This window comes from Oenanthe melanoleuca, chromosome 5, assembly GCF_029582105.1.
Source record: "Oenanthe melanoleuca isolate GR-GAL-2019-014 chromosome 5, OMel1.0, whole genome shotgun sequence".
NCBI classification, from domain to species: Eukaryota; Metazoa; Chordata; class Aves; order Passeriformes; family Muscicapidae; genus Oenanthe; species Oenanthe melanoleuca.
Genome location: NC_079339.1, coordinates 52,566,385 through 52,592,276, shown reverse-complemented (window position 1 = coordinate 52,592,276; position 25,892 = coordinate 52,566,385). Strand labels below are relative to the sequence as shown.

The 25,892-nt window shown below is 41.5% G+C and overlaps 2 protein-coding genes across 4 annotated transcripts in view; one reads left to right on the top strand and one right to left on the bottom strand.

Annotated features, from left to right (window-relative positions):
- Positions 1-25,892, bottom strand: part of INF2 (inverted formin 2) — a 312,339-nt gene that overhangs the window by 132,057 nt on the left and 154,390 nt on the right. The gene's annotated exons all lie outside the window — the stretch shown is intronic.
- AKT1 (AKT serine/threonine kinase 1) overlaps positions 1-25,892 on the top strand; it is a 76,428-nt gene that overhangs the window by 26,437 nt on the left and 24,099 nt on the right. For both annotated transcript variants that reach the window (XM_056493348.1, XM_056493349.1), the window contains exons 3-5: positions 13,010-13,138; positions 19,801-19,912; positions 22,656-22,803. In XM_056493348.1, the coding sequence (XP_056349323.1) occupies positions 13,010-13,138; positions 19,801-19,912; positions 22,656-22,803 (389 nt within the window). The remainder of the gene's footprint in view (positions 1-13,009; positions 13,139-19,800; positions 19,913-22,655; positions 22,804-25,892) is intronic.

The window sequence follows — 25,892 nt, the reverse complement described above, 5'->3', positions numbered from 1 at the left end:
TTATTGAACTTCAGTACAAAGAAAGGGGGAATGTGGATGGATCTCTTTCTAAAAGGCATTAATGTTTATAATCCTAAATTCCATTTTAAAAAAATCATTTTATTTCCCTCACCCCTGTCTTTTTTGCTTTTTCATCATCATCCTTTTTCCAGCTTACTGTTGACAGTTTCCTTTTTAAGGATTAAGACGTGGAATCATACCTAATGAAATGCCATAACCACCTTTTTCTCCATCCTATGTGCTGTCATGAATTAGGTACAAAGGATAGAGGACTGCAAATGAAGCTGTTTAATGGCCACCACCCAAAATTTGGTAGAAATTCCAACAGCTCCAGGAAATGAGAACCTGCTTGTATGCATATCTGTAGAGTAGTTGATTTCTATATGGTAAATTACTGTAAATTTTATCTTTGGGTTAACTACAATAATCCTTGCAGGCCATCAAGAATTTTTCATAGAACTCATATTAATATTGGATATATTTCTTTATAAAGGTAGCAATTAGACTGCATTTTCAGTAAGGACAGGAAGGAGCATGTGGTAGTTTTGCAGAGCAACAGTTCCAATCAGATTTTATACCTGAAATTTGGGACTTGTTGATTTAATGTTCATTGGGAAACTTTATCATAAAGGATTAATTTTTGAAGCCATTTTAATCTTGTACTGCATCTGTGATTAAATAACTAAATGTCTTCATTATTTGAAAAGGCTTCCATTTCTTTTGAAATTGGGAAAATGATTAAACTAGGAAATTTGGATTCTCTGATGAGGGGAAGAAAAGTGCATAGAAAAACATTTTCTCAAACCAGTGATAGCGACCCAGTAGTGGACTTGTGCTTAGTTAATCTTGTAGTTGAGCTGCAATTTTACCACCAAATAAAATACCAGGAAAGTAATTTTCATTTGGGTCCTTTGTTCTCTCTTTTTTTTCTTTTTATCTCTTTTTTAAAAGAGAGGGTGTTACCTGTACTGTTCAATTTCTATAGCCAAATGTGTCTTCATTTAGAAAACCGTAATTTGCAATAAGTCTGCCCACAACCAAGGTTCATTTAGTATGCTGTGGATAAATGAAAATTGTAAGTGTTCAGTGACTGCTTTTTGGAAACATTTTTGTCTCTTGGTTTGATACTCGGGTTGTAATCCTGAAGTTAAAAAGGTTTTCTCACAGGGGATGGGGAAATAAACGTGCAAAAGCAGTAATGGGAAATAATCTACCTTACAGCTTCCTCAGATCAGAGGGTAGTACAGTCTTGGTGGCCAGTGTGACATTGGAAGATTTTCCTGTGAGTGTTGGCTGTGCCAAGGAGCAAGATCAGTGCAGGATCCTGTGCTCACAGGCAGGCTCTGTGGAACATACCTCTGTGTATCTAAAGGATATAGCTTGGAGATTTCAGCTTGCTGGATTTGACTGCGTGTCACCAGCGAGGTCCTGAGTGGGGAGCATACTCACCCTACAGGCTGGGCACAACCTGCACTTCCAGCTGCCTGCATTGGTGCTGGGACAGGAGCAGGAGAGGACTGGTGATGGCCACAGGCACAACTGGCTTGGCCTGGGAGGGGGGGTGTCTGGTTTGGGCTTCAGCTTCTCCCTGCTCTTCCCTCCTGCCCATCAGAGACACAGCTTGTCCCTTTGTCAACACTGCTCTGATGCAGCTATTTCTGCCAGAATTGTAGCCATCTACAATTCTACAGAACTGTAGACATCTTAACTCAAGATGTAGACATCTTAACTAGCAAGGTTTCCTGCCTCTCAAAGGTGCCTTTATTTCCTCCCCACTTTTCTCCTCCTGCTCCCCTCCCACCATACCAGCAGCAGTGGGGTTTGCAGGGTGACCTTCTTGGCTTGACCCCTGGAGTGGCAGAGGAGTCCCCAGCAGCTGCCACCTGAGCTGGAAGCATCCAGTGGCAGGAAATGCTGTAAAACAGAGGGTGTGCTAAAGCATCGAGCAGTGCTTGCATGCAGGCTTTTCTGTAGTGTGTCTGTACCTTCCTTGCCAGAAGTCCCTGAGGCACGAGTGTAGCCCCAGATGGCCTTCAGGAATGTTACCTCAGGTGACCTGTAGGGCTTTTTCTCTCTCCTTTAAAAAAAAAAAAACAAAACGAAAAACAAACAAAAAAAAAATACCCAATAAAAAGCAAAAAGCTGTCACTTGAGTTTAAAGCTTTATTTATGGTTTTCTTGTGTTCTCAAAATGTGGCAATCTGACTTTCCTGGACAGCTGTTGTAGTTGTTGCAAGTCCTACACCTGATGACAGCTGTAGCTATAATGTGGTTAGGCAAGGGATGTGTTTTGGAGTTTGTTTTGCTTCTGTTCTTTGAGGACAGCCTAGTGAGAGTGGGAAGATGGAACTACAGAGAGTGGACTAGTGAGAGTGCTCAGTTATGGGATGGGGCTTTCAGGATTCGGGTGGATGAAGGAATGTGTGTGGTGAGGAGCAGTTGTGTGGTGTGCTGTGCTTGGAAAACCAGGTGTGGAGGAAAGGTGGGGCCAGCGCAGCAGTCTCTGACCTCAGAAGATCCAGTGAGGCAAGTGCCAGATTTGATGCCCACAGAAACTGCTCTGAGTTTAGGGCAGGCTGGGGTTGATATTTGTTTTTCCACTGCTTATAGGAGCAGTTTGAATAGAAAAGATTGGAATTTTAGCCATGTTTTCCCAAAACAAAAGTAAGAGGCACCACACACTGGAAACTGTAATTCAAGCTCTCATGTTCTGTGTCCATCTGCTTCCCACTTCTGTGTGGGAAATACTGTTCATTTTTTATGCTATTTTTAAAATGGAAAGTGACTTTAGTGTGTAGCAAGATACTGTTGGCAACAAAAAAAAATTATTTATGGTAGCAGTGTCAAGATAGGTGGGTCTTTATTGTGTCTTTTTTCAGGTTGGTCTTTATTTCATTCATCCTTGTATAAGAAACAGATCTTCATGTGACTGAAATGCATCTCTCCTGGATCTTGGAGTTGTTACTGAGAAATATGATGAACTTAATATAATAGATACCTTTGGGGTTAAAAAATACTTGTGATTGTATGTATGTGTTTTTAGTTATATTTTAGGCATGTTTCAATGTCACAGGGCTAAATTGTTGTACCACTGAAATCCAACAGGAATTTTGCTGTTTGATTATATTAAGACTCAACATTTTTAGCTATCTATTACAAAAATAAATGGGTTGTAATAGTGTGTCTGACAGAGCTTGTGACCCTGTTAAGGCAACAGTGTGGATTGTGCTCTGCTTTACAGTGATGATACACCTTAGTCCAAGGCACAGAAATCCTTGGCAGAGTTTCTTATGCCTGTGTTACTCAGCTAAGCTTAGCACCAGAGCTGCAGTGCCTGTTCTGCTTTTAAGCTACTCAGTGGTGAAGTTGCTTTAATAAATTCTCAGCATGCAATTAAGTTACTTTGCAAAATTCCTCTGAAGTGAGGCAGCACTCCTGTTATCTGAAGGAGATTTTCATTGCTGAGTTTGGGGTAGTGACTCAGTAAAACTTATCTGCGGAATACTAAATTTGGAGGCGTAACCAGGAGGTTGCCATGATAACAAATATTAGGACTTGCTTTCTGGGAAGTGCTCCTAATTTTTCCATTGATGGCCATTAAATGCCTCAAGATAAATGAAACTTTTTATTAGAACTAACATGGTCTCCTTGTGCTCCTCCAGAATTTTGTTGACTTGCTAGTGACAAAATGAAGAAGGGAAATCCAAATTAGCCCCAGCCCTATAAGGGCACCACCTCTTTTTTAGTGTTGCTTCTTATTTTTAACATTGAAATGTTTGCTTAACTTAGTTTTCATTCATCTTTCTAACAAAATATTTATCAGTTTGTATACACATGTTTTAAATTCTACATTGATTTTATTTTCTTGGCACTTTTAAGAAATTTCCTGATGCACAGCATGATCACACAATTACTGGTAGAGCTTTTATTGTAAGTGACCAAAGACATTCCTGTGCATTTATGTTGAAAATTAGGACTCAAACCCAGATAACAAATACAATGTGTTAATTTCTTTCTTTTCCATAAATTGCTTATTTATTAAAATCTGGGTTCTGCAGCTTAGTTTTTACAAAGAGAGCTTTTTTCCCCCTCTTTATATTGCTTCTGAAGTTGGTTCATGTATATTTTAGAAATGCTGCTGTTTCCATAAATCTCCCCTAATGTCCTTTAGTCATTTTTTTTCTCCATTTCTTTGCAATTCCCTGAGGTTTTGATTCACTTTGTGAATGACACAATGATGTGGTAATGGGAGCCTAGAAGAGCAAGCCAGGGACTCAAGGAGTGGTGGATGAAAACACCCTCAATGTGGATGTTTTCTGTTTTCTTCGTGGCTGTATCCTGCTTTTTCCCTCCCCTGCTCTTGCTTTCCTGTGGGCTCCCACCCCCCAACCTACCAAGTCATCTCTCAGCTTCACCAGCTTCGGGATTTTAATGAGGAACGTTTGCTGAGTACTATCCAGGTTTAGTGTTCATAAAGCAAATAAATGCATCATAAAAATCACTCTTGCCCAAGTCTTTAACTCACCTAATCTTTTTTTAATGCGGCAGAGTGAGGGAAGGGACCTAAAATAATGTTTAATCAATTAATGATGCTTTTCCTGAACATCTCCTATGTTTAGGTTGCTTGAGGAATATGAGTTAGAAAACTGATTTCAGTCTTAATTTGTTCTGGAAGTGCTTTGGTTTCTGTATTTTTTAATTTTTACCCTCAAACACTCTGCCAGTCTCTAGATGGGATTTACTAAAGAACAAAACTGGATTTGTGTTATTCAAATCGGGCATGTGTTCAAATAAGCACAAGAATCATGCCTAAGGATCCTTAGGTGAAAAGGTAAAATAATTGAATCAACTTTCAGATGCTGTCTAGAAAAGCCCATCCTTGTTAAAATACACCAGGGTGTGGTGAATTTGTTGTTTCTGGTTTAGTTTTTATTTTTCTTTGTATTTGTAGTAGACATACAATCTTTGGAGGACTAATTCATACTGTTTTTATAGGTACCAGGGGTGTATTTAAGCGCTTGATTTGCAGAAATGTTGAATACTGTATTCAGATTGAGCTTGAGGAATAGTTGTAGCTACCTTCTTCCTCTAAGGGAAGATATTTAAAAACTTGCAGAGGCTTATTAGCTTAAGTGCCTTGTTAGCTGCTTGTGCTATTTTCCATCATGGTGTCAAGGTAAAAATTACTTGGGGAGAAATAATTGTTCTAAGTATGCTTAATTCAGTTCAGTGAATCTGACACCTCCTCTGTCATTTTTATTTATTTATAAAAATGAGAGAGAGTTGGGCACCTGTCAAAAGCAGAGAAATACACTATGGCACTTTCTGTTGCAGGAATATTTTATTTTGTTAAAATCCTGTAGGTGCAAGTTTATTGCAGAAAAGATTTCTCTAATCGTGTTGGACACCTCAGTAGTTTTAGGTCCTTTTGTTCACACCATGAGGTAGTGAAGATGCAATTCACTCTGAGATTGTTTTCAGTATAGCTTAAGAAATCACTTTATATTTTCCTGTAATTTATGTAGCTATCCTTAAAACTGCTGTTTTTAATGAAATTTCATTTACATCTTCTCCCACTGGAGACAGCTGTAGGTTAGGACTAGCCTGACTAAGCTGTGCCAAAGGTAGGAGTAAGGAGTTTTTTATATGCTGATTAATTCTCTTTTGTTCCTTTGGGAATATCTGGTATTGCTTAAATTGATTGCTGTAAGCAATATGGCAACATTTTTGACCTTCTAAAGTGAAATTCAGCAAAAAAAAAAAAAAGAATATAAACCTCCATGTTTCAGTTTTACATAACTATACAGTTGAAGTATAGTGGTAAAAAATACAGAGGTGTCATTTTCTGCAGTGGTGGTGTTGGCTGGTGATCTCAAACCCTTTGGCAGAGGTAGAATCTGAGAACGTGATGGTTGTCCATCCTCTAAACAGGGAAAGTATTGGAAGAGATTCGGTTTTTCTTTCTCTGTAATCTGGCTTCTCATCTCTCCCATGGCCAGCTTGTGAATCAGAGCACCCCTTGCTGTCCTTAGGTGTTTCCCACCTGTGCTGTTGTGTAACTAAAGACGGGCAGATTCTAGTACGTTTATTTTTCAACGTTGCTTTGTGGGAAGCCCTAAACCAAGGCTATGTGCTACTTTCTGAAGTTAATTTGCAGATGTGGGGTGCCAGGTGACCAGGAGTTGTCATTCCACAGCTCCCTTTGTCACTCGAAGGCCAGATGGCTCGTCCATCACTCTCCGCTCCACCTCTGGTGCCCACCTCCTTCCATCCGTCCCCATATTCCCCCAAGATATGATAATGGAGCAGGTGCCCTGTATTGCAGCTTTCTCTGAGCTTGAGAAACGGCAGGACGTTTAGATAAGCTGAAACCAAGGAGGAGGAGGCGGCACTTCTGAACCTGTTGGCTGTCACGTCAGTCACAGCCATGCATGCCACAGCCGCACTGCCCGCGGGGGAAGAAAGTGGGAAACCGATTTGTCGTGCCCCGAATCAGCGCATTGGGACTGTGGGACCCCACATTAGGGCCGTGCCAGACACTGAGGAGCCGAGCTGTGCACCCTGCACTGGCCCTGCACGGAGGAGCCAAGCTGTTCGCCCTGCGCTGGCCCTGCACAGAGGAGTCGAGCCGTACAGTGCTGTCCGTGCATGGAAGGAGCCGAGCTGTGCAGTGCCGTCCCTGCTCGGAGGAGCCGAGCTGTGCAGTGCTGTCCCTGCCGAGCTGTGCAGTGCCGGCCCTGCTCGGAGGAGCCGAGCTGTGCAGTGCCGTCCCTGCTCGGAGGAGCCGAGCTGTGCAGTGCCGGCCCTGCACGGAGGAGCCGAGCTGTGCAGTGCCGGCCCTGCTCGGAGGAGCCGAGCTGTGCAGTGCCGGCCCTGCTCGGAGGAGCCGAGCTGTGCAGTGCCGGCCCTTCTCGGAGGAGCCGAGCTGTGCGGTGCCGGCCCTGCTCGGAGGAGCCGAGCTGTGCAGTGCAGTCCCTGCTCGGAGGAGCCGAGCTGTGCAGTGCAGTCCCTGCTCGGAGGAGCCGAGCTGTGCAGTGCAGTCCCTGCTCGGAGGAGCCGAGCTGTGCAGTGCCGGCCCTGCACGGAGGAGCCGAGCTGTGCAGTGCAGTCCCTGCTCGGAGGAGCCGAGCTGTGCAGTGCAGTCCCTGCTCGGAGGAGCCGAGCTGTGCAGTGCCGGCCCTGCTCGGAGGAGCCGAGCTGTGCAGTGCAGTCCCTGCTCGGAGGAGCCGAGCTGTGCAGTGCCGGCCCTGCTCGGAGGAGCCGAGCTGTGCAGTGCCGGCCCTGCTCGGAGGAGCAGAGCTGTTCCCCCAGCGCTGGCCTGGCGCAGGGGCCGTGGGCTGCGGGTGACCTTCCCCGCCGGAGCAGCCCCGTCGGCAGCCCAGCCGCCTCATTGAGATTCCAGGCACAGGGAGCGCCTCTGCAGCTGTACGCTGGAGGCCGTGGCCGCGGAGGCATCCAGAGAGGGGCCCAAAAACCCATCAAAGAACCGGCCCCTTCGCTGCGCCTCTGAATAGGCAGACAGACCAGAGGTCCTCCTCTCTCCGCCAGCGTGTTGGGAAAGACATTAACATAACCTCTTTTTTTCCCCTCTTTCTTTTTGTTTTTGCCCAGCTACCGAAAATCTACTGTGTTTAAATATCTAGTTCTGACAGTTTGCTAAAGGGAGTGCAGAGTGGTGCACCAGCCTGGTGGGTGTCTGTGCAGCTATTTTTATAAAAAATAAAACATACTTGAGCAGAGAGTTTTCATTCGGGTCACCCTAGACTTAATTGTTTGGTGTCAGGTCGTTAAGATCCAGAATTAGCTCCCTGCACTTGAAAAGGGTTTGCTTCTGAGTTCTTTAGAAATGCAAAGGCAAGTTTTCAAGTCCTGTTTTCTTTTTCCAAATCTGTTTTGATTTCAGCTGGTTTTGAAGCAAGTGGACACTTACTCAGTTTACTCAAGCAGTAAGAATTAACTGTAAATCCCCATCCAGCTCCTCAGCATGAACGAGATGGCAGCTCCTGAAAGCTTCACGTCTTTAAGGAAATTGGCATCTGTTTTCTGAGTCCTTATTAGGCCAACAGGATGCAGACCACTTCTCATGGCCATTGAGGCTCAGGAATGAGTCACTGGGCCTTTGATGGGTGGCACATTAGCGCTGGATTGGCATAACTTTCATGTTCCCTTGGACAGGAACTGGGGCTGTGCAAGCAGGGAGTGCCGTGCATCATCAGAGCGTGTGGGAATGTACAGAAGGCTTGCATAACTCAAAAGCTCTCATTTTTTTAGTGTTATGCTTAAATGCAATTAAAGGTGCTACTTCTGATGCTCAGAGCAGAAAGTTTAATGCATTATTTATTGGTAGATTTGTGGTTGCCACTTGACTGCATTTCATATAACTGAGACTTTGTTTTCAGTCAGTGCTCCTGGGCTTGTTACTTGGTTACTTTGGGCCATAAGAAAGTTAATAGTCGGTCGGGTGCTTTTGTAAGTATCAAGGGTAGCATTGGATGCTGACTTGGTTAACCTAATGAATTTTTTTTTTTTTTTTCAAACCATTGGTATGTATGAGTTGATTAAAACAAAAGCAGAGGCTTCTTAAATATAGTCTGTTCTGAATTAAAGGGTGTGGTGTTGGCTTTGAATGAGCTTGATGCAGCAACAAGCATGCAGCAGTTGGTAAATAAAGATGGATTTTCTTTTGTTCTGCTGGTGCTTGCTGCTCATTATTCTCCACTTACCCCGTGAGCTTCCCAGGGAGTGGCAGCTGTTTCTGATGTTAGACACTCTATCAGTGGTAGACAGCTCCAGATTCAGTGAGATACTGTTGTGGAGAGGAGAGGAAAATAATCTAACCCTGCATTATTGTAAATCCTCAGTAGAATTAACTTTTCATGAACCAAAGGAGTTTTGTGTTTAAGTTTTTCTGAAATATTCAGGCATAAGTGTGCTTTGCAGTATGTGTTACAGTGAAAAAGCTTTTCTGGCATGAGATGGATTTACATTCTGAGTGTGTGTTAAGTATTTTAATGTGCAGTGTGTGGGGGCAGACACAAGGCAATAAAGGGAAATCAGTCTATAACAATCTTTGTGTATGTTTCCAGATATATACAGTTTGGGAATCTTTGCAATTTGGAAATTGCTTGGAGTAAACAGAATGGTACATAAAGATTTTAAATAATAAAGCTAGCAAGCTACAGAGGAGTCTGTTTGGTTCCAGGATTTTATATGTAGGATTTATAACCCATGCTTTTGCTTTCCTGTCTCTGCAGTGTTAGCATTCTGTTACTGAAAACAAAGAAGGCTCTGCCAGGGCATTACACAAGCAATGAATCACAGAGGAAAAAATGTTTTGCTTTGTAAATTGTTCACTTTTCCATGGTGGATCATTATTTTTTTTTTTTAGTGTTGTCTGATAGAATTTGCCACACATGCTTGCATTTACTGTACTCGGTACAATTCTTTCTAGTGTGACTACACAACTGCTAATATTAGTGACTTCAAGTAACTTCTTCTTGTGATTCTTAAAAACAAAACCGCAACAGGAACAAAGAACACTGGGCAAAAATTGAAACAGCTCAGTTCACTCTTGAGGCATGACAGCTTGCTGAGTATATTGGAGGAAGGAAAAGGTGTTGATGTTTTTCAGACAGCTTTGTCCCAGCAGTTCCACGTAATTATTTTTTTGTCTGTATTGACAAACTCCTTTTCTGCCTCCAGTACTCAGATTTGCTGTCACCTTTTGATGTGGTCCTCATGGGCTGTAGGCCATTTATAGTCTTTTAGCTAATCATGGAAATATAAACTTGTTCCTTAAGAATATGCACTTTGTACATCTTTTTGATGACTATTAGTGAATCTGTGTCCAAGTTTCTGTATAAGAATGATAGCTTGCTCAGGCTTGAATGTAAAATTTTACTTGGAGATATCTCTTTGGGAAGTCACACACCAGGCAGTGTCTTGCCACTTTTTTGCAGGATGCAGAAGTGCAACCTCAGTTGTTATATAATAAAAATTTGTACCACAGATGCTGCACTGTGCCTCATACTCTTCTTGGCAAGAACAATAATCAATAATATGTTCGATTGCCATACTACAGTATTCATTAAGCTCCAGACATGTGGAAAACATTTTAAATAAAATCATATTACTTATTTGCAAATTAAAAAGGTGGATCAGGAACCATAACCAGCTGCAGCAATGCTTAAAGGAAGATCCAAGTAGAATGATCCCTGCAGAAAGACTGGTGGTAATGAAATCCTTGATTTTTCATACAGAAGCATTAAGTGTGGAGGAGGATGCTATATATGTATGGAATGCACCATTTTAAAGACGTGTGATTAATCCTGTTAGAGGATCTGTTTCTAACAGAGAAGCAGATCGGTGGGATAAAGCTGTAAGAAAGTATGAGAGCCAAACATAAGCATCTAATCTCAGAGAAAGTCTCCTGTGACAGTACAGTGTAATTCTGTTTAAGATTATGTATACTTCACAGCAAATAACCAGATAATAATTTCAGAATCTGCAAAAAATTGATGTCCTCTCTGTAAATGCCAGTGGGGAAGATGTGCAGCATAAATTAGGGAGTAAGGGAAGTAGAAACTCTCGGTCTTGTCTGTGTTCAGATATTTTTTGTCTATCCAATCTGGATTTAGACCTAAGTGAGGATATGATAAGGAGTATGTGGTGCTCATTAGGTCTCCTGGGTGTGCTTTATGCAAGAGAAGAAAATACCAACAAGTAGGTAACAGCATATTCCAAAATCCTGATAGTCTGGGCAGCTGCCCCCCAGCCTGCTTACCTGGCAAACCTCTACTCAGGAGCTGGGCTGAGCCTGCCATGAATCTTCTCATCCCTGTAGTCACATCTGTGGTGTAATAGTAATGAGATTGGAGTAATCTCACTGATCTGGACCGAGTTGGACTGATAATTTAAATGTGAAAGGCTTCATAATCTCCTGCTGATCCCACAAAGTTTTCAGCATTTAATTAAGGTCAGAATTAAAAAGATGATGACAACAAAACCTTCTACATTTACCTCCTTGCCTATAAATGTTAAACCATGACAGATGAATTCTGAAATTCCTGGAATGATGGTGACACTTTTGTAAACGCCTTATAGCTTGGTGTAATACTTAGAGCGGTAACAGCCATCTCTAAAAGGAACAATGAGAAGGTTTGTGCTCCTTTTCCTCTCCTCTTTCTTGCCCCATACCTCAGTTTCATCAGTTCAAATGAATATTTTCTGCAGACATGGCCACTGCAAAGGTGGCACTGTGGGACTACCTCCAACAGTTCAGTAGCTCTTAGTTTTTTTGTTTTAGATTAGAAAATTGAAATCCCAGTGAGGACCAAAGAGGTGAAAGCAGCTGGTGGGGGCTGTGCACACCCGTGTCTGTGTTGTGTGGGTGTCAGGGTTGCCTTTGTGTGCAGGAGGGAGAAGGATGAGTGTGAACTGAGAAGTGGTACAGCTGCTGCCCAGAGCAGGTTGAAACTGCACCACAGATGGAGAGGAGGTCTGTGGGGAGAGGAAGGAGACAAAGCAGCTGCAGGGGAGTTCCTGGGGCAGGGTGCACTTTGCTGGGAGAGAAATTACCAGCAGAGGAAGGCTGAGCAGCGGGAAAGTATGAGAGGAGCCTGGGAGAACAGGAGAGCAGCAGAAGGTTGCCAGAGCCAATAAATCTGGTGAGCCTTCTCTTCTCACTGTTGTTGGTTATTTGAAGAACTTGCCAGCAGGTGAACCTGTGGGCACTGGGCACCAGCTACTGCAGGGCAGCATTACAGGATGCATAGGTGTGGTCCTGCTGTGGCAGGCTGGAAAGGAGTTCAGCTCCTAGTAGGCTCCCTTATGTCCTCTTTCTCATTTCAGTGAGAAACCATACAGAAGGGGGGAGGGTATTGCTGATGTGCAGCTGTGGGTGCTTTGTAGTTGACCATTTGCTTTTAAAAGTTTTAAATCAGTTGTTGGGGTGAGCAGAATTGGAAAAGTGTGACCAGTACTGTGTTTAGAATTCTTGAATGAGATTTTTGTGACTCAGTTGAGTAGAAACATTACTGCAGGACCTTGTAGGAGCAGCTTGGTACCATGGAAAGCTATTTGAGGTTCTTGAGAGACTGCCTCAGAAAACAATGATCTGATCAATAAGCAAAAAACTGAGGCATACTGACAGTCATCCAGAAGAGCCACTGGTGGGACTTCTGTCTTCCTTCCCTGAAGACCAGCGTAATAAATCCAGTAAATAACTGAGGTTTTGATTAACTCTTTTCTTCTTATTGTGCTGCTGAACATTTTCAATGTGGCTGTAACACATTACACAAGTATCATCTGTGCAGGTTACTCAGATGAGCAGTAGCATGGTGTGAGCAATGGGTGTTTCCTCAGACAAAGAAAGGTGGCATATCTTTCAGAGTAGATGTTTGTTTTCGACTTTGTGGTGGCTATACATCATACAGTGTTTTCCCCTTTGTATTGTGATATATCATCTTGTGTTTCATGCTTGAGATGTTGTGAGAGAAGTGAGTGATGTTATGTAACATAAGCAGAGAATTATCTTCTTATGGTCTGAAAGTGACTGTTGGTTTGATAAAGCAGTTGACTAATTAGTAAATTACCCATTGTTGTTTAAAATACTTGCGCTGCAAAATGTAAATGAAAAAATTTCTCCACTTGTCAGTATGAAAAATGACAATAGCAAAAATAATACATAGGACATCTGCTCTGATTTTTTTAAAATTTAAAATGCATTTAAGGCAGATGTTGCAGAATTTGAATGGAAATCAAAGTAGATGGAAGAACAAAACATAGCTGTTTACCTTTCATGAAGCCCCATTTTTATGGCTAGCATCGCTATCAGTATGTGACTCAGTGCCTGTATTTTTCCACTGTTTGTATCAGACTGAACGGAGTGTTCTTAAAACTGCTCTTGTCAGGATGACATATAGTTCCAATATTAACAGAAATTATTGGTGTGTCAGTGTTTTGGGGTGTTTTCTGATGTTGTTTCCCTTTGCGCATCCTTTCTTTCCAGGAGAATACATCAAGACATGGAGGCCACGGTATTTTCTGTTGAAGAATGATGGCACCTTCATCGGCTACAAGGAGCGGCCACAGGATGTTGACCAGCGGGAATCACCTTTAAATAACTTCTCAGTAGCTCGTAAGTGTTTGTAGCTGCTCCCTTGTCCGGTTTGGGGGTTGGTGTCTTCTTGTAACTTAGCTGGTAAGCTGCATCAGTAACATTCAGATCTGCCCAGAGCGATGTATCTAAACACTGTGTTTATTTGAGCTGGTAAGTCCCACTGTGTTTCTGAGGAATGATTGTAATGTGGAGGTTTGATTCTCTGCTTACTTTTCTTTTTTTAAAGTTTTATAGTGATTAAACCACTATTTCTGGTTATTGAATAAAATGAGGTTATTTGTTAATATTTTGTATGTATGTATGTTAGTCAGCAAATTGCTTTGAAGTGAAAATTCACTCAGGTGCATGTACATGGCAGGTAGGTACAGCAGAAGCATTTCTGCCACCAGATCTGGATTCCAGTGGTATTGACATAGGTCAGAGTTATTTAATTGTTAGCATAAGAGAATACAGAGTGAGCATATGTTTTAATGAAGCACACTTGGATTTTCTTAATTTTGAACACAAACCCATAGTTCTTCTATCAAAGCCAACAAAAGGGTTTGGAAATAATAACATCTTCTAACCTCTGCACTCTCTACTATGCAAACATTTCCGACTTTGCTCAGGTGCTGCAGCACAGGATGTGATAGAAGACTCTGAAGATAATTTCCTTTTCTTGCTCATGTTTTTAACCTTTCGCTGTATACTTCCAGCTTTTATTTCCTCCTGTTCTTAATCTTTCCTGTCTCATGATCTGCCTGTGTCTCGTTCCACCACTTAAAAATAGATCATTGTGGCACCTGTTATTAACAATGATCTGTTCCATGTTCCTGGTGACTACTGGAAGCAAAGCTCTACAGAGAGAAGTGTAGGGGCTTTCCCTCTTCATTACATGGTTGCTCAAAATACAGGGGGTTCATCTTTGTAGCTGATCATTAAGCAGGTATTTATTTTGAAACACCCTGCTCCTGGAAGAGGGCTGGACAGCAGTAGGAATTAATGGAATTGTTCATTATTTTGCCTCCAGTAGCAGCATATACCTGTTCTGAGTCATGATGGGAATAAATAATGGGCATGCAGTTACCTGGTGCCTCTGTGCAGAATTCCAAGGGTGCTTTGGGTCTCTTTGTCTCGTTTGAGAGGCAAAATTGTCGTAGTGTTTTCATTTCAGTAATGACATGGTACTTTCCTCTTTAGACTGGTATCTTCTTACAGATCAAGAAGGTAAAGTAAAGCAGCAGAAAGCCATTAATTCATAAATTAATTCAGTAGTTGGTCTATAGCCAGAGGCTTTTAACAAATGCACTTTCTGGAGGACACTTCCATCCTCTTGCTGCTAACTGCATTACGTGGGCAGCTCAGTGCTAAGGAGTAAAAAATGTGTTCATTGCCTTTTCTTTGTCCAATTTGCCTTTAAAATGGGTTAGCTTAAATCAGTTTTCACAACAGGAATATGGTACTTTTTGTCAGATTGAGCCCATCAGTCTCAGCACTTACAGATAAACAGGTTTTGTTACCATGGCATCGGAGCATTGTCGGAGAAGACACAGCACCTGCCTGTAGATAAGGTGTAGTCCCTGTAAAGGCATCGTGGGCTGGCTGGTGGGTGGGAGGATGTTCCTAGCAGTGGCTCTTGCCTGGTGAACAGGCAGGCTCTTGCCAGGCTCTTGCCTGGTGGCAGGTCAGGAAGGCCTTGAAGACTGGTGTGGGACCTCCTTGCTATAAGTCATTATTGTGGATTTGGGCCCACAGAAGCCACTGTTTCCCTACCAGGATTTAATTTCTCATGTAGGCAGTAGCAAGCAGTGCTGCCAGCACTTCTGTCCCTTCTGGGTGCCCTCTACACTTTCACAGATTGACAGAATATTCTGAGTTGGACGAGACCCACAAGGATCATCGAGTCCAACTCTTCAAGTAAATGGCCCATATGGGGATTGAACCCACAAACTTGGTGTTATTAGCACCAGAGTCTAAACAGCTGATCTCATCTCAGGGATCACTGTTGGGATGTATTTTGCAGCACAGGCTTTTCCTTTGAACCTGCTTGCCTGATCCTTTCATTTAGGTTAATATGTCGCATTAGTGTGAATGAATTTGCGATTCTCTGGAGGAAGGCTCTGGCCAGAGCACAGGTCTGTAGAAGCTTCCTGCCACTGAAAGGTGGGGGGAATTTAGATTAAATATTTTGTAAAAATTAATCCTTCTGTTTTCTTTTCCTCCAAGAGAACATGATAGCCCTGACTTTTTTTGTTAATTAGTGAACCAGATTTATTTTTTTTTTTTTTAATGAGATGGCAGGCTGTCTCTGTCAGTCTGTTCTTTGGAAGTGGTCCCATGTTTCTGATTAAAATCTTTGCCCTCTTCTGCTGTACAAAAATGTAAGCTTTTTTATCTTTGCAAGTAAAAGGAGGGTTTTTTTTAAAGGGGAATTTTATTACTTGTAGTATAAAATTCATATGAGTGATTTTGTCAGAGCACATGAGAAGTGGGAAATAATTCATGAGAAAGCTATGACAGAAGATTACTAATGGTCACCTGTCTTTAACAGGTATGAAGGAAGTATTAGCAATAAATACTGTGTGATTTCCATGCACTTGACAGTCTCTTCTTTCTCCTGCACTAGCCTTTTCCTTTTGGTCTGTGAGGGTTTTAATCATACATTTTTGCAAACATGTTTCTAAGCCCCTCTAGCTAAAGAAAGGCTTACTATTTCTTTAAAACAATTTTTTCCATCTAATTTTCCTTTAAAATAGCCATATACCAATATTTGCTTTGTTTAAGGAGTTTTTTTTCTCTGGCATTAACCTATTAATGATTTATTTAAAAAAACAAACAACAACAACCAGACACAAAGGAACCCAAAGTAACACTCGTGAAACATGGTCCCTGAATGTTTAACTGAGATTTTTGAATCTTATTTGTGTTTGTATTCTGTACTTTACTACTAATAGGTTAGAAGGAATAAAAAAGTCTGCACCTAAAATCTCTGCTCCAGAGCTCCTGCAGATGAATAACCAGTAGAGCCTGAGTTGTAAATCTGTGAGATAAGTAGCCTTCATACTGATTGTAATCTCGGATTATCATGTATGTCTCCCTATTAGGTTATAAGCCTTTAAAACCATATAGCTGAGAAAAGCAGTATATTGTGAAAAACCACATGGAGAGAGAGGCTGTTCCTGTTAGAAAGGGATTATTTCTCCCGGCTGTCAAAAAGGAAGATGGACTGTGGTGGTTTTGTTGTACTGCTGAAAACATAATTGCTCAACAATATGAGAGCTCCTTTTGGGACAGGACTGTGTGTCTGCAGTCAAGCATTTTTCAGAGGGCACAGGATGGCCAGATTAGTGGTTGGATTTTTTTGTCTGCTGTTACTAAGAGCCACCTTTGTGCAGGTCTGTAACTTGGTGCTCCTGGCCCCTCACTTTTGCCATGCTGAACAGTTCAGAGTTGAATCTTTCCAGTGGTGCTAGCAGAAAACAAACATTTCAACATAATATTCCTGTCTTCAAAAAGTTTTATTTCTTCATCATTCTTATTTCCTTATTTGCCTTTTTCCTTTTTTTTTCCCATTTTCTTTGTTTCTCTATACCTTTTCTTAAAGAAACCAGAGCAGGAATAGGAAGGATTCTTCCTTGACAATATTGTTTTAAGTGTGATGTCATTATATAGGGAGCAGAGTTTGACACTTTCATCGAAAGTAATCTGCCTTTTAGCTTAAGTGCTGGGAAAGCAAATATTATGACATTTTAGAAAGTCACTGGGATAATACTAAGTGTCTTTCAAATACAAAATGGTAATTTACATTTGAATGCCTTGATGTCTATTCCTGTTAGGAACAATTTCTCTGTCCTACTTACTTTAAAAGACCAAACGCCAGGAAAGAATCAAAAGGTTCTTTAGAGAAATTTAAATAATTTTAACAGGCTGCTGTTTATAGTACTTACTCTGTTGCAAATGGGGAGTACTTACGTTGGCCTGTTTCACAGGAAAAACTTCCTTCAAAGTGGTAGTGACCCTCAGCCCTTATTTGAAATTGAATGTTTTATAGCAGAATCTCCAAACATGCTATAAATCAGACCCAGTACTACACAGCATCTGTCTGTGCTCTACTGGAGTGGTGCACGTTGCAGTATTATACTGATGATCAGAGAAGGTGGATATGGTACTTCTCTAGCTTCAACTACAGTGAATCGGTTTAAAAGTAATAAAAAAACTACTCTTCATTCATTTCATTGATAAAATCCAGGTGATTATCATATATGGTGAGAAATAAGTGGTAGTTTCAAACTTTGTAGAACCTATGTGGTACAGCACTTTGGTAAAGTAATTTAAAAGTAAAGCCTTCTGTATTTCTTGATATGTGCTGTTATGATTGAGCAGTGTAATTAGACAGCATATTGTTCATTAAACAAAACAATTCTGGGTGACATTCTTGAATTATAGTGGTTATTAACTGACAAATCTCTATTATTCATCTTGCTGTATGCCTTAAAGATTGCTGGATCAGCAAGCTTAACAAATATCAATGAACAGTGCTGATTTAGGGGAAGAGTGACATGTAATTGGTTCCTGTCTATGACAGAAAAAAACCTTGTGTGGTTTATCCTGCTGGAATCAAATGGTTAAATCAAGAGCTCATGACTAGTTTAAATGTCTATGCAGCTACTTTAGAATATGAATCTAAAGTGGTTTTAAAACCTAAGCAAAACCTCTCTGTTTATTTCTTTATAATGTTGTACTTTGGGGTGAGTATGGGAGAACAGTTCTGGTTTAGCACAAGGTTAGGAAATAGCCTGATGTTTTCTTCGAGTCTTTAGCCAGATTCGGTGTCTTAGGGCTGCATTGTGCAGGCTCCTAGGGGACAACCCCAGCCTTAATCTAATCACATTAAGCAGATAAAAATGGGAGGCAGAACAAACAAACAACAAAAAAAGAAGGGCAGCTAAAGGGAGGTGGGAGGTCTGGGAGCAGGAGTGCGATCTTTGGAGCAGAATTTATCAGCACCAGGCTCCCGGGGCTGCCAGCCCAGGCAGTTGTGTTTGGCTCTTGTTGCCATTCTGTGAGAGGATGGAGGTGGCTGGGAGGCCAAATCCAGCCCGGCTGCATCGCTGCGTGGAAGTTGTTTAATCTGAATGAAGGAGTGCCCTTTATTGCGCTAAAGCCTTTGCGTGACTCATTAATAAACTTTCTCTTATCTAATTGGAGTGCTTTAGTAGGATGCAGTATAACCTCAACGTGCTATTAAAGAAAAATTATATTTTCTTGTCTTGAAAAATGCAGAGTTACTAATTGAAAAGCTTATAATTCCAGCAGCAAATGAGGCATGAAATATATTGCAAAAAATACAGCACCCAAAACACTGGCAGTAAATATTTTATCTTGGTGCTAATTAAGAGCTTGAACTTAAAACTGAGCATTCTAAATTTGCACAATAATGAAATTAACCTAATGGTACCAGTGTAGCCTTAGTAATGCGCACTGTTATTCTGGTGGATTCTGTCCTCCGCTTGCACGTTGCTGATGGTGGAGGAAGTTGATAGCTCTAGCAGTAAACAGAAATTTCTTCCTGTCTTCATAGTGCCTTTTTATTTATTTAGAAGTCGATTTAGAAACTGAAGGCCAAATAACAGCAAGCTTGTGGTTTCATTAACTGCAAGGAAAATAGTTTAATGCAAGAAAAAAACCTTCCACAATTGTATTTCCCCTCTGCTCACTTGGTTTCTTAGTTTGACTTTCTTTTAGCAGGATCTGCTAATTAATAAGCTTTTCTATTAATGTTTATCTAAGAAATGTGATGGTTTGGCTCCTTTTCTTATTTCATTGATTTTCTTTTGTTTTTCAGATCTCTCTTAGTACAGCTAAAGTGTACCCTTTATCAGGAGCATTTTCTGGCCCAAATTTGAAGGATAAACACTTGTAACATCCTAAGAAGCTTAAAGTAGTAGATGTGATTTAAAAATTAAAAAAAATTACACTCGGCTCTCAACAGAACATTTTGATGAAGGAAGTGGTGGCTTAGCATGTAGCTGTACTTCTGTAGCCTTTTTAGGCTGTGCTTAAGCCCTGGCAGTGGTGGAAGCTGCTCGCTGCGTGTCCGTGCAGCATCCGACTGCGGCAGCTCCCCAGAGGCTTTTGGAGCGGGGTCTTCTCAGGGGGTGCCTTTGCAGTTTGATGTTCCCTCTAGTGTTTGAGGACTGGAAATGCTGAGTCTGATCTTCATCAGGTCGCTGCAGAATGATCAGACATTCTCTTGCAGTTCCCTGGAACCCATGGACAGGGTTTTATGTGGGAAGGTCAATAGGAAGGAAGGTGGGGGCTTGACTTTAGTTTCAGTATATGTAATTGCTGCATTATCAAATGACTTTGGCCATGTGCTGTGCTCTGGATGACCTTTAGAGTATGGGACCTGAGTCTGAATGGCTTCTGAGTTATCACATCACATTTCTGCTTACCTCTATGGGCAGACCAAATGTGGATCCTTTCAAAGCAGAATTTGATTTCAGAGCTGCTTAGATGGCTATCTCCCAAGCTATTTATTGGTTTCATCAACACAGTAAATTGTCTCAAGTCTCCTAAAGAAGTACTTACAGAGATTTCTATGGTTGATTAATTGCAACAGTTTGCTAGATAAGAATAAAGACAAATGATTATTTAAACCTGCTTATGTACCATGACTCTTTCTTCCTTGATTGTGGTAGAGTGCCAGCTGATGAAGACAGAGCGACCTAAACCAAACACATTTATCATTAGATGCCTCCAGTGGACCACAGTAATTGAAAGAACATTTCATGTGGAGACTCCAGAGGAGCGGTATGTTTCATTCATATTTAATGCATAAACTCCTTGCAAAAGCAGATGCAAGTGTTCAGCATTAATAGTGAGTCCTCTGCTGAAGCTCTTATTTATCAGATGATGTACGTCTGGACTGAAAAGTGACAAATAATTTTTGAGTGCCTCAGTTTTAGTGTGTTCTCCAGTATAAAAGCAACCCTAAAGGCAGGTTTCAGAGAGTGGATTTTGAGCTGTGTTTGTAAGTGAATTGTTGCTAGGTTGGGTATCCAAAATGGACAGGTGCAGATGTGTACCAGCACACAGGTAGTTATTTCTGGAAATGTAAGGTTCATTTCTCACTGGAAATGTGGTATGTAAAATGAAGGGTTTCTGACCTGGGAGTTTCTGGAAGGATGAGCACAAGTGAAATAGAGATTCAGGCAGAGTTAAATTGTATCAAAATAGTGACCTTTTAAAGTCTATTTAGACACCTTATTTCTAAAGGAAAAGTTAGTTGTATCGTTGCTGATTGCTAATGTTTTATGCAAATTAGATAATAAAGGTGGTAGTTATCTGCTGCAGGTGCAGATTTCTGTTTCATCTTTTAGGAAACAAAGCTAAGAGCTACATCCTGTGCTCTCATCATTGGAGAATTGATCTCTTACCTCCAGAGAGAACAGTTTTCCAGCACAGCTATAATACAACTCCTGAGTATTTAAATATTTACTTGCTCTTCAGAAACTGATCTTAAATTATTCCAGTATCATTGCCCTAGGGGAGTGGGTATCTTAAAACCCTGGTCCTCCCTAGATATGATACTAGCACATGTTTATTTTGAAGACCAGTAAATTCTACCCAGTATTACTCACTTACTTCTTTCATAGCCTTTGCATGCACTTTGCATGCTCCTTATTATTGCTTTTGATTCTGTTACAATGATCAGAAGAAGGTTAAGTCAAATTAAAAGCAAAGAAAAAGAAATTGGTCCTTGTTTCTTTTAGGAACTTTGTGGTCAGTGACCCTAAAGGGAGTGAATAGCAGTTTCCACTTGGGGGAAGATTGTGTTTCTGTCTTGTTTTGTTCCCTCCTAGCCAATTAAGTCAGCTTTGTGACACTTCAGGGCTCAGAGTGTTAGTCACCTCTGTTGTGTACTCTTGAGACATAAAAGCTGAGGGTGAAATTCTGTTCTCCCAGAAATCAAAGATATTCACTTCAGGAGGGCTGAGATCTCACCAAGTCAGTAACAAAAGAGATATGAAGGTCAATATGTCTTTAGCTTTCTATATGCCTTTAGAACCAATGTTTGCATTTTTGAGAGAAATGGAGAGAGAAAAGTGCAGAAGTAGTTCTTTTTATAATAATTCTGAATATAAAAATATGACTAGCAAATAAGGGAATATGTTAGTGATGGTGAATAGAACAGTCTGTGCTGGGAGTATAGGGACAATGTTCTGAATGTTTGGCATTACCTTGCTGCCCCAGACAGGGCTGGATGAATCGTCCACAATTCAGGCAAAATCTAAAATAAAAAATGCACAAGGCAGGAAACACCTTATGTGGTGTAGTTGTTACTAAAATCTTGTGTTGAATACTTTTTCCCATGGACTTTGCTTCCTCTGGGGAATGATCTGCCTCTTACATCCACTATAAACAGAAACTCACATGTTCAGATATGATTTTAAAAAACCCCAACTTCATAGGACCAGTGAAAAATTGGACATTGATTAGGATGGCACACCTGCACTGCAGATTGTGCACAGAGTTGTTCAGCATTGCCTGCTGCTAATATTGCAGTAGCAGCAAAATATTTTACCTGGGATGTCCTTAGGAGAAGAATTTAACTAGTCCCTAAAATATAACCTTTTCTCTGCATATACAAAAGATAGTAAACATGTTAAGTTCAGGTAGTCCACTGGATGTGTCTTCAGTCCCTGGGTTTGTCTTTAAATCCTGTCCCGAGACCCTGGAAACCCTTATGAGTTGTATTCTTTATGTTCAACAAATTTGCAGTGAAATCAAGTAAAGGCCAAGAACTTTCACTTCAGTAGCTTCCAAAGGTGTGAAATCTCCCAAAGGACACTGGAGTGGAAGTGGTCTCCATGGGAGTTGAAGGGGTCACTGTTAGAGCATTAGTTGCTGAAACAGCTGTGGAAACTTTATCGTAACCAAGGCCTGTGCCTAAGATGAAATGTCACTGCTTTTGCTGACATTCTGCTAAAGTTTACACAGCAATTGCTGTACTAATGTCATCATCTTTACAACAGAAGAATAACCTAAGTGTCCTGAGCTTTAATACCATCTCTAAGAACATCCCTTGCCACTACAGCCACTAAAATTTGGGATATGTGTGTCAAGAGGTGCTATAGTGTTCCCAGGAGTTGGATGTGTGTTTCAGTGCACCATAGAAATATAGAAGCTGTCTTTAATTGCTCTGTGCTTCACATAAGCCTTTTGCTTTTTGGTTTTGGCAAGTCTGTTTTGGTTATATAAATCACCAGGTCATATCCTGAGGTGTTGACTGAATGCCCATTAGAAATTCTGTTATCCAAAAAGCCTTGTAATATGTCCAGACTGGGAGGACTTCAGTTGTCTCTTGTTTCTAGTACAAATAATAAAGATTTTAAAAATGCATTTTTACAGTGCTTGAAAATGCACATAATTCACCATATCTTCCATTGATTCATCAGGGAATATTAGTGGCTCTATTTATTGGTGATCCTTGCCATGGCAGATGGTAGTCTAAAGCCACAAGTAATTAATGTCTTTGCCTATATTTTGCCAGGGAAGAATGGACAAAAGCCATCCAAACAGTAGCAGACAGCCTCAAGAAACAGGAGGAAGAGATGATGGATTTTAGATCTGGCTCTCCCAGTGATAATTCAGGTGCCGAAGAAATGGAAGTTTCTATGACAAAGCCAAAACACAAAGTGGTAAGTAGGTATAGCAGGAGTGACCTTTTTAGATCTCCTGAAATATAGGCAAGAAGTGGCCATCAAGCTGTGTATGTTCCCTGCCAATTACATGATTGGCTGTAGATGCAGCTTCTGGAGGAAACAATTGTCTCAGCTGAGCAGAGCCTGTCTGGGTCTGCCAGAGTTCTAAGTTCACATGTTGGATGGCTTTCAAGGCCAGCTCAGGTCTGGGTTTGGTTTGCCTATTTTCCTGTGTTGCAGAGCCTGAAACCAAAGCACCTGCTGGACCTTGTGACTCTGTAAACTCCTTGCAGGCTGGTTGCAAAGGTATTCTGGATTTAATTGCTCTGGATTAGGGGTTTAGGCTAACTCCAGCCAGCCCCATTGCAGTGTCTGTCCTTAGTGCTCCTTCAGCTTGGGGTTTTTCATTAGGCACTACACAGTCTGAAGGGGACCAGCTAAGGAATGGCCTTCCATTACATGACTATGTGCCAGAGGAGATCTTTGCCCTGTTGGGCCTTTTTAGGCATCTGTCTTCAACTTCCCTTTATTTCTTTCTACTCCATTGTGGTGTTCTCTTCGTATTTCTGTTCCTGCAGGAAGGAATTGATAGAAGCTTTCCCCATGTGAATGCATTGTCTGTGGATTTTAAATGGGCATTTCCTTGTGTCCTCATCTCACCACTTTCATAAGTTTGTTTCAGTTTTGGGAAAGCTGATGAAGTTTTTCTATAAAAAGAGCCATCTACCAGTGCCTTCACTTCAAGGTTGTGTTACTCTTGTGTCATGATGTGGGTGGCTACTTCCATGCCATTCTGAGTCAGAGCTTGCCAGTAGGCTTCTGGGTTTTTGGCTGAACAGATCCTGCTCTTGCTGAGCAGTCCTTAATAGAAATGCAAGAAGGAGTGGCCTGGCAGAGCCAGGCAGAGCTGTCAGTCACTGACACACCAGAGGCAGTGTTCCATTCTCCCCTAACCCAGCTCCTGAGTGGCCAAATGACTAAAAGTCCCACCTGGGGGAAGGGCCCAGGAAGGCCAGGTGATATTTAGGGCCAAACACAAGGCCATCACTTTGTCTGGACCCTAGTTCTTCTTGGAGTTTGTATCTGAGCACAGCTGGAATCCAGAAGTTGATAGCTGTATGTGTGCTTTTCTGTATATTCTCTGTCTTTCTTTTTCTTGTAATTCTCTCATGTTGGAATATTTTGACTAATTTATGATTGAATGGATTTAAAGTTTGCTAAGGTAAATGGTCCAAGTTAATGCTGTGAGAAGTGTTTTATGTTGATAGGATATTGTAGTAAAGCTTTAGCCAAAGTTCTCTGATTTTTCTAAAGTTTGCCAGTAAATTTTTGTGTTGTTTTGACCTCAAGAGAATATCTAGTTGTTATTTCTCCTATGTGTCCAACTCAGAATAAGGAGAAAGTAGTTTTTTTGCCAAAACCGGTGTTTTCTGGCAAAAAGGTTATGGAATCGTGGGTATATAAGCTTGATCAGCCACAGATCAGAGAAAAACTGGCAGAAAACAGGTACTTGTGGAGAATATTGGAACTTTGCCAAAAGAAGGGAAAAAAACACCTTGTAAGAGTTCCACTTCCGAGTCTTTAATGGCTGCCCAGAAAGATAAAGAAGCATGTGTTGGAAGGGCCAGAGAAAGAGCTGATGGAGTTGCAAATTGCCTTGGAGGCTGAAACAATAGCTCGCCTCAGGGCGGAGTGAGAATTAACAGCCCAAAAGCAACTAGCCCCAAACCTGAGAAACCTGTTGGACAACTCTGTGAAACCAAAGAGCTTCAGAGTTGCAAATTAACACCGTTGAGGAAGGTGTGGAGGATGAACCAGGGTCTTCCAGCCTGGGGGAGGAGTTGGGTCTTCCAGCCTGGGGGAGGAGTTGGGCCTCCCTGAAGGTGATTTCAACTCCCCCAGCTCTTCGGAGGAGTTTGCAATAAAGCCAAACCCCTCCCCAAACCATAAACTCCGCCTGTCCGTAAAAAATGAGCAGGTGAGAATCCCTGAGCATGATGTCACTGATGTCACCTCCTTCCACTCCTTGGAGGAGGGGTTTGACTCAGCAAAGCCATCCCCCACTGCCCCCCACCCCAAGCCCTGCTGTCAAGGGGCAGAGCCAATCATGCTATCTGCAACAGAATTGGTCAATTTGCAAGGAAAAATTACCAATTGTCCTAAAGAAAATAAAACCGAGAATGTTTTGAAAATGTCACTGATGGGGAGTGAAATAAAGCTTTCTGAGGAGGAAGTGACCTATTGTGTGAAAAGTTTAAACCTGTTGGAGGGGGAAAAACTCATCCCTCTCCCCACTCCAAGATGTGGTAAAATTGCTGGGAAAATGTGGCAGGCAGTGGGCTTCCAACCAATGCACAGGAAACAGCTGGTGTGCCCTGTTGGCCTCCTCCAATGTTGTTTTTATTTATTGCAAAATTTAAGGATCAAGACTGAGACAAAAAACTCTCTGAGCCAGCTCCAAAAAGTGGTGAATCCAAATATCCTCAAAGTTTGCCTGTATTTGCTGTGGAGCTTTGCAAGCTCCTCCTATCTGTCTCCTCCTGGCAGCAGTGGGTGTTGAGCCTTGCTTGTCACTAGAGGCCGGAGGTGGAACTGCTGCAGAATCCGTAACCTCTTGGGGAAAAAATACTTTTATCATTGTGCAAGTTTGTTGTTTTAGTCTTGGTAATAACTCTGCATGTTCAAGTATATCCTGGCCAGCCAGAAGACTGGGTGTATGTCTGGAAGTGGAATAAAGAGTTGCTTAAGCAGAAGTGGAAAGGACTTTAAGTGTACACACAGCTGTGAGATCTGCAGCTGGAGACATCTAAATTATGTGAATAAAGTCAGCTCTGGACAAAGAGGAGCACAGAGGGATGGTGTTGGGCAGTATAGTAAACAGTAAATCTGTTGGAGATACAGCTGCAATGAAATCTGAAATCTAAACTCTAAAATGAAATACGTTTAATGGTTTATAATTTTGTATTTTCAGAGCAGTGTCCCCAGTATGCCAGCATAGTTTTTTGCTCCTGGATTAGTCAACCATCCTAGCAGAACCTTGTACCTAACAGCTGTAGTAACAAGTATGGTTTCCAAGGGGTTAGCAA